The sequence below is a fragment of the Myotis brandtii genome, unplaced genomic scaffold, assembly GCF_000412655.1.
Source record: "Myotis brandtii unplaced genomic scaffold, ASM41265v1 scaffold1444, whole genome shotgun sequence".
Lineage (NCBI taxonomy): Eukaryota > Metazoa > Chordata > Mammalia > Chiroptera > Vespertilionidae > Myotis > Myotis brandtii.
This window is the reverse complement of record NW_005355179.1, coordinates 165,547-174,465: the sequence shown is the minus strand read 5'-3', so window position 1 is coordinate 174,465 and position 8,919 is coordinate 165,547. Positions and strand designations below refer to the sequence as shown.

General features: G+C 51.6%; 1 protein-coding gene and 1 pseudogene across 1 annotated transcript in view; both read right to left on the bottom strand.

The window, feature by feature from the left end:
* The window catches only part of LOC102253760 (leukocyte immunoglobulin-like receptor subfamily A member 5), a 26,074-nt gene extending 17,449 nt beyond the window's left edge, over positions 1-8,625 (bottom strand). The window contains exons 1-6 of the mRNA XM_014535536.1: positions 8,557-8,625; positions 8,388-8,423; positions 8,141-8,213; positions 5,749-5,975; positions 5,542-5,603; positions 3,925-4,165 (exon numbers count right to left, since the gene is read on the bottom strand). Coding sequence (XP_014391022.1) covers positions 3,925-4,165; positions 5,542-5,603; positions 5,749-5,975; positions 8,141-8,213; positions 8,388-8,423; positions 8,557-8,590 — 673 coding nt within the window. The 5' untranslated portion in view covers positions 8,591-8,625. The remainder of the gene's footprint in view (positions 1-3,924; positions 4,166-5,541; positions 5,604-5,748; positions 5,976-8,140; positions 8,214-8,387; positions 8,424-8,556) is intronic.
* LOC102252553 overlaps positions 340-8,919 on the bottom strand; it is a 34,194-nt pseudogene continuing 25,614 nt past the window's right edge.

The window sequence follows — 8,919 nt, the reverse complement described above, 5'->3', positions numbered from 1 at the left end:
GTGTGTGTGTGTGTGTGTGTGTGTGTGTGTGTGTAACAAATTCAATCCAGCCTAGTCCAACAGGAGTGTCTGTCCAGGTGTGAGTGTGAGGCTCACATTGGAGCCATCCCTGCTGGGCACATCACAGTCAAAAGCTGAGTTTGGGAGAGTGGATGCTACAACTCTCCATCCCCTTCAGATTCCAACATCAGGTGAGCCATGGGAGTAACTCTCTGTGGAGAATCAGGTGTGAGCATCTACAAGGAATAGATGTCAACAAGTACTCTAACTATGAAAAATAATGCTAAGGAAGGCTGCCTACAGAGTCTTTAATGCACATAATCATATATGAGACAACAGAACACTAGGAATATATGAAAAGCATTTTAATCAAAGACTGTTGAAATGTCAGAAACAATGAATGCTAAAATTGAATTATTGAAACAACCCCAGGGCTTATATGATAAAAGTGTAGACAATTTTGGAAAGGCATTACTTAAACAACATAGTGGTAAAAAGGAATAAAAATAAAAACATGATTTGATTTAACACTCTCAAATATTTTTTTTCACCCAGGAGAAGACACAGCTGAAGATACAATAATGAAATTGGAAGACAGCATTGAGGAAATTTTGTGGAATACCAGACAGAGTGAGTGGAATTGAAAACTTTACATGCATGAGAATAGAGTTCTGGTCAAGATGGTTGTGTAAGCATGGTCATTGGAACCTCCCACAACCACATCAAATTACAACTAAACTACAGAACATCCATCATTCAGAATTGCCTGAAATCTAGCCCAACAGAAGTTTTATAACCGAGTATATACAGAAGCCACATAGAGAGTGATAGAGACGGGGGGAGGAAAATGAGGTGGTCCCATAACCATGTGTGGTGGTTAAACACTGGGGGAGCGGGATTCTTGGTTGTGAAGGTCCTCGCTCAGTTGTGAGGTGTCCCAGAACCCCCAGCCCAGGGTTAAAGTGCTGGGAAGAGAAGTCCCCATAACTTTTGGTTGTAAAAACCTGTGATGATTGTGGTTGAGTGAGACAGAGGGTTTCTGGATTCCCAGGTGTTCCTCTTAATGGGCCTGTGAACACATTTACTTGGACTCCCTTGCCCTGAAGCTCTCCAGGACCTACATTGCATCTTGAAAGCTACCAGGGACATACAGGGAGGACTTAAATATTGTCAGGACTAAAGCTGAGGGGGCAGATTTCTCCCAGACAGAAGTGCTGGCAGATGTACGGGAATAGAAAGAGAAGGGCCATGTGTGTTGTTTCAGGAAGAATGAGGTGACGATGATATTGGCTACACCTATGGGCCAGTGGGCAGCTATTTTTCAGAGAAGCAGAGAGAACACGCAGTGTCAGGTGCATGAATACACACATGAAACATGTGTCTTTATAGTTCATGTCAAGTGGAGGAAACAGTTGAGAACTGACTTTATTGTACACCAGCTCTCCTTTACAAATAAAAAAAGGCCAATGGATATGGTAAAAGTACACAGAAGGGGTTAAATTGTTAGTGAAGAATTTTATAAACACCCAAATTATTATACTAAAGGGCAAAGGGGAAAGGACCAGAGGGGAGGAACCTATAAGGACATGGAGACAGTGGTCGGGACAGAAAGGGCCACAGTCCAAGGGCAGAAGGTCCAGACCTTGTCTTTGCACATGAGCGATGACTCCTCCACCTGCAAGGAGCCTCAGACAGGTCCCTCAGCATATGTCCCACATTATCTTCCAGAACCTTCTGGGCACATGAGATTCATTCCCAAGGCTCCCACTCTCTGAACGGAGCATTGTTCCCTCTGTGATCACGTCCTGGCTGCATCCTGGGTCTGTTTCTGGCTGTTTTGAGACCAAAATAGCAGCACTCCGAGCATCACCAGGACCAATCCAGCCACGCCCAACCGGATGGAATTCAAGACGGTGTAGTCTTGGGCCTGGGAAGCTGGGAATTATAGGCAAAGAGGTCACAGAGGTCAGGGCAGGACAAACTCACCCAGGACCCTGGATGTCCACCAAAGCTCTCACCTCCCCTTGACAGGACACGACCGTCTATGCTCAACCCAATAACTGAAGAGTGTCTCTTACTCACCACTCTTGGGGTCTGAGTTGTTCTGTGATGGGATGATGGTGTTGGCTGCTCCTGAGAACCAGAAACCAGTAGGGCTGTGTGAGGCTTTGATGCCACTCAAACCCAGCGTCCCCACTACTATCCCCTTTCTCATGACCTAACTGCTACCAGTCCCTCCACAATCCCTTTCTCTGCTAGAGAAGGGTTCTGTCTTCTTTCATGGATTCTTCTCTGAGTCACTTTGGAGCACAGACTGGCTTTGCCTGGAGAATTCAGGACTGGGGTGACATATGGTCTCTCATTGCAGAAAACAATGAGTTATTTCAATCTCTCTGCTCATTGTGTGATTCTGAACCATGGAAGCTACCTCATCTGGATGTAAGAGCTTATATTTAAGCAAAAGCTGAGGACCAATTATTTATGGGTTGGTTTCAGATATACAGACATGCATTTATGTAGACCTTGAGCAATTCTTGAGCTAAGGGTGGGTTCAGTTTTATGAATACAACTGGTAAATGCATCTGAAGAAAAAAAATACACACCACCTTTGAAGCATCTTTTGTAAGACAATTCGAGTAGAGTTACCTCGTTTAAGTTCTAAATGTTTGAACCTTAAATGTATATGTGTAAGTAACTATTGCTTAAAAGTTTTCATAGCAAAAGCAATAATAGAGAGGTGTGTGCAAAATATGTCAGAGGTTATAAGGCTAAGCGAAGTAAGCTAGTGACAGAAACACAGATATCACATGATTTACCAATGCCATACAACACTAACATAAAACTCTGTATGTGATATCACTTATATGTGGAATCTAGTGAACAAAATAAACTGATGAACAAAAAAGACCCAGAGACATTGAAACATGTAACAGACTGACTTATTTCAGAGGGAAGGGGTAGGGCGGGAAGAGATTAACCAATGAATTTACATGCATCTACGCATAACCCATGGACACAGAGAATAGCGTGGTGAGGGCCTAGGAAGAACAGGAAGGGAACCAGGTGGAGAAGGGTTAAGGAAGAAAAAAAGGGGTGCGGGGCATCTGTAATACTCTCAACAATACAGTTGTGTGTGTTTTTTTAAATGTAGAGAGCAGCCATGAATTTCACATAGAGTCTGGGCAGGAATCCCCTAGTTCCTCATGAGCTGTCCATGGTCCCCTTTGAGTCTCAGGTGAGCACTGACGGCCTGGAGGCCTCCAGGTGAGCACAGGGCATGCAGAGTGGTGCCCACAGGTGGGGACACTTCTCACTACAGCAGTCAGTGGAATCATGCTCTGGGCAAGGTCCCGTTCCCCCTCCTTGGACAGAGCAAAAGTGTCATAGGAGACATCAGAGTGACACTGGAGGGTCAGGCTCTGTCCAGAGACCATGACGGGGCCCTGATAGGTCAGCGGGGAGGACTTCTCAGACTCACCAGGGGAGAACAGATGTGAATTACAGAGAATGCTTCTCCCATAACCCTCTTCTCCTAGCCTGGCCCACAGGTCTCACTCTCTCTCTCTCTCTGGATCTCTGGCCCAAAAGTCCTTGTGCTCCCCTCACCCTCTCACATGGGGCTCCACTCAAATTAATGACTCTAATAACACCCCAGTATTTGGTGCCTGAATCAATGGAAGGGACAATAATGGGACTCACCTGAGACCAGGAGTTCCAGGGGGTCACTGGGGTGTGACCACACCTGAGGATTTTTCTGGTAACAGCCGTAGCATCTGAATGTCCCCCTGTGGCTGGGAATCACGAGGCCCACAGAGAAGAGGGCCTGCGGCCACCCATTGTGCTTTGTCTGTGAGTCCAGGGTCCAGGAGAGCCTGTGATCTCCTTCCTTACTCAGAATGAACCTGTCAAATCCCTGCCCCTCACCTGAGACCAGGAGCTCCAGGGGCTCACTGGAGAGTGACAGCAGGTAAGGGAAAGGGCTGTGTGAACTGGAGCACCTATAGGTGCCTCCATGGACTGAGGTCACAGCGCTCATGGAGAACTGTGCCTGATACTGCTGAGCTCGGTGCTTTGATCTCAGAATCAGGGGGGCATTGGGGGCCCCCTCCTTGGACAGAAGGAATGTGTCCCTCCAGCTCCGTGACTGACACAGCAGGGTCACGTTCTCTCCTGAGGCCACCCTGAAACCCGGCTGAGGGAGAAGGAGGGCCAGTCAGGCAGCCGTCCTCGAGAGAGGGAGGGAGGGTGACGGCTGCCTGCCCAACTTGTTCTGCCCTGAGAGTCACCAGGCCTCCCTCTGAGGACCCTCTTCTCTGTCTGTCTCTGTTTCTCTGAGTCTCCCCATTTCCCTCCCACCCCCTGTCTCTCTCTGTCTCTCTCCTGGGGCCCTGCACCTTCATTCTGGCCTCACCACCTGAGACCCCCAGCAGGGCCTGTGCAGATCTGGGTGCCTGGCTGAATCCACTGGATCTTCACCTGCCACCAGGATATCCAGGGCGTCATTGGGGGGGCCAACTACAAAGAAAAGGTTGTTCCTACTCTAACATATGTACCCACCCCCCACTGTCAGCCTCTCTGAGTCTCCAGGGCGGAAGTAGGCCTGAGAGAGCCCAGCCTGGGGCTGCAGGACAAGGCTCTGGGGGAGGTCCCATCCCCCCTCCGTGGACAGAGCGAATCTGTCATAGCTGACATCAGAGCGATGGAGGGTCATCAAGCTCTATCCAGAAGCCACAATGGGGCCCTGCTGGGACAGGAGGGAGGGCTTCCAAGACTCACCTGGGGAGACCAGATGTGAATTACAGGGGCTGCTCCTCAAATAACCCCATTCTCCTGGCCTGGACATCGGGTCTCACTGTCTTTCTCTGTGACTCAGGCCCAGGAGCCCTTGTGCTCCCCTCACCCTCTCATATGGGGCTGCACTCAAATTAATGACCCTAGGACAGCGGTGGGCAAACTACAGCCCGCGGGCCGAATCTGGCCCATTTGAAATGAATAAAACTAAAAAAAAAAAAAAGACCGTACCCTTTTATGTAATGATGTTTACTTTGAATTTATATTAGTTCACACAAACACTCCATCCATGCTTTTGTTCCAGCCCTCCGGTCCAGTTTAAGAACCCATTGTGGCCCTCGAGTCAAAAAGTTTGCCCACCCCTGCCCTAGGAACACCCCAGTATTTGTTGCCTGAATTAATGGAAGGGACCATAATGGGCCTTACCTGAGACCAGGAGCTCCAGAGCATCACTGGGGTGCGACCACACCTGGGGGCTGTTCCTGTAACAGCCATAGCATCTGAATGGCCCTTTATCGCTGGGGGTCACGGGGCCCACAGGGAACAGGGCCTGGTACCGCCCCCTGGGCTGTGGCTGTGAGTCCAGTGTCCAGGAGAGCCTTTGGGGGTCACGGGGCCCACAGGGAACAGGGCCTGGTACTGTCCCCTGGGCTGTGGCTGTGAGTCCAGTTTCCAGGAGAGCCTTTGATCGCCTTCCTTAGTCAGAATGAACCTGTCAAATCCCTGCCCTGAGCCACACTGGAGGGTCACCTTCTGTCCTGAGGTCAGGACAGGGCTGGGCAGGGCTGAGAGGCTGGGTTTGCTGTAGGATCCTAGGAGAGGAGGAGGCAGCATGTTAAATGGACTCACTCTTCCCTCATGTCCCCCAGGGCTGGGCTGTGAGGAGGAGACACCCTGAGAGCAGACCGCCTTCCTGAGGGCAGAGCCTGAGGCTGGGACCTCGGAGTGTCCTCTCACCTGTCACCCCCAGCTCCAGGGCGTCACTGGGCTCTGACCAGCCATCAGGGCTGAGAGAGTAACAGCGAAATATCCCAACAATAAGCTCCGTCATGTGTGGGATGGAGAACATCACCTTGTCCCCGGGCTTCAGTGGCTTCTCTCTTTTCCACGGTGCTGGGCTTCCCTCTTTATCCAGACGGTACTCCTCAGCCTCTGGGGTCCCCTGACAGGAGATAGTCAGGGGCCTCCCCAGGGGGGTCACAGGGACTGGCTCAGCCCAGAGGGTGGGTTTGGAGAAGGTCCCTGGAAGGAAACCAGAGGCTGGGTTAGAAGGCATTACCCACCCCCACATTTCTAAGATGCTCCACATCCATTAACCCAGAACCACTGTTGTTTATCTCCAGATGCACAGGATGTAACCCCTTGTCCCCAGTGAGAGGGACCTGGGGCTCCTGTGGAGACTCACCTGCCTGCACTGGGGTCCTGGGGTCCACACTCAGCCCTGGAAGAGAGTCCCTGTGAGAGATTTGTCCCTCAATCCTGAGCAGCACTCTCCTCCCCATGAGGCTCCTGAGTCCTGGGGTCCTGACAGCGCAGAGCTCCCCTCTCCCTTGAAATCTCACCAATGAAAAGCACAGCCATGAGGGTGGAGGTCATGGTGTCTCCTCGCTCCGGTGCAGAGTGAATGTGGTGGTGCTGTCTGGGCAGGCACAGAGGGTGTGGGCACTGGGAGACTGGCCCTCCCTCTCTCGTGGTTGTCACGTCATCAGTTCCTCATGAAAGGGAACAACCTCTATCTCGCACCCTGGCCCTCATTTTCATGGTGAAGCAAAACATAGACCCAGAGCCTCCTGAGACACCCCTTGTGGGTGAGGTGACCCAGGGCACCTTCTTCCCTGTCAGAGCCTCCCCCACAGGTCTCCTTCCTCCTCAGCCTGACGACCAGCACCTCCCTGTGGTCCTCAACATGGACAGTATCACCGAGGTCCTGGAGACGCTTCAGGAAGACGTGGGTCCCTGGGGCCTGCAGAGCTCAGATCAGCAAGGACATGCTCACCCTCTCACTGTGCAGCTCAGGGCGATGTCCCTGTGACAATGAGCACAGAGGCAAATGCAGGGAAATAAGGGAAGGAAAACCAACTCTTCTCATGACCCCAGAGTGTGGACTTTCTGTGTCTCACAGGCCCCTCAGGACCTTCTCCTTTTTGTTGCCACAGCAGCCACCCTCTCCTTCCTGGGAGCATGATTATGACTCACTCCTGCCTCCTCAGTGCCTTGTTCCTCGGGCAGCGCTGACCCCATCCTGTGAGCCTGGCTCCAGTCCTCAGCTCAGGGAACAGTAAGTGGTCAGTGGCCTGATGTTGGTGAGAAAACTCATTCTTATGTAAATGCTTCTCCATCGTCCATGGCCCTTGTGCCCATGAGCAGTAACATTCAATCTCTGAGCCTCAGTTTCCCCATCTGCAACATGTTGTTATGAACCCAACTCCTCAGACTAGTTGCGGGTTCAGTATTGCCCAGGTCCTGGAAGGGGTCAATCCTGTTGATTCCCAAATCAAATGAGGATGGGTGGGGTGACACAGGAGACAATCAAGGTATCTGACTCCACAGTCAACGTGGACAATAAATGTGCCCACCCAAGAAGCCCCATCTGCTCTCAATGCTGAGAAATGCTACTTATAGTATTTCTGAAAGATATAGCACAGTCAATGCAGAAAAAGGGAAGTAAAAGTTCCCAATAGGAGAAGCATCGACAGCCAAGAAAATCGACCCAAGCTGAGTGGCCTCCGATGCCTGGGATTCTCAAGGGGTCACCAGAGGGGAGGGTCCCACCTCTGTGTGATCAGAAAAGATTCTGCACGTGCTCACATGCAGGGAGGGATGTGGAAAAGGAAGAAAGTTGGATGCATCCTTGGCCACTCTACATACGTTGGGAATGGGCACAGGAAAACTCTACCCACTGACCCAGCCCATGGTCAGCACTGAGCCACATCTCCTGTGTGTGAGAAACAGATTTAATAATCCAGTCTAGTCCAACATGGGCTTCTGTCCAAATGTGAGTGTGAGGCTCATATTGCAGCTGAACCTGCAAGACACTACAGTCAGATGCTAAGTGTGAGAGAGTGGACACCATGGGGCAGGACACTTCCCCCCTTTCAGGTATGAATGTCAGGACTGCCTTGGGAAAACTCTTCATGGACACTCAGGTGTGTGGGAGGTGAGTGTCCTACAGGAATGGACATCAAAGAGAAACTCACAAAATAACACATAGTGGTATGAAGGACTGTCCACAGGGTCATTACGGGGATTATCATCATTTTTGAGAACCAGTGGCTTCTCTCTTTTCCATGGTGCTGGGCTTCCCTTTTTATCCAGACGGTACTCATCAGCCCCTGGGGACCCCTGACACCAGAAGGTCACTCGGCTCCCCCAGGAGATGACCTGGCCTGGCTGAGCCCAGAGAGTGGGCTTGAGGAGTGTCCCTAGAAGGAAGCTAGTATCAGGGTCACAAGACATTCTCACCATCAGTCCCCAGCTTTCAGTCCCAGATGCCCCCCATCTGTCAGGCCAGAACTGCTCCCCTCCATCCCCAGCTCTTCATGGGGTGGTCCTTGTCCCCAGTGAGGAGTGGGACCTGGGACACCTGGGAGACTCACCTCCCTGCACTGGGGTCCTGAGGCCCACACTCAGCCCTGGAAGAGAGTCTCTGTGAGAGATTTGCCCTGAACCCTGAGCCCTGAGCCCTGAGCAGCACCCTCCCCCCTTGAGCCTCCTGAGTCCTGGGTCCTGACAGACCAGGGCTCCCCTCCCTCTCTCTTATCTCACCGAGGCACAGCACAGCCACAAGGGTGGAGGTCATGGTGTCTCCTCTCTCTCATGAAGGTGTGCAGATGGAGACGATGATGGCCTCTGGACAGACATAGAGGGTGTGGGCACAGGGAGGATGGCCCTCCCTCTCACATGGTTGTCATGTCAGCAGCCCAGAGGTGAGGGCACAGGCTCTCCCTAGCAGCCTGGCTCTCATTTTCATGGTGAAGCAGGAAATAGACCCGGAGCCTCCCTCCTGAGACGCCCCTTGCAGGTGAGGTGACCCAGGGCACATCCTTCCCTGTCAAAGCCTCCCCCACAGGGTCCCCTCCCTCCTCAGCCCATCCATCAGCACCTCCCTGTCATCCTCACCATGGACAG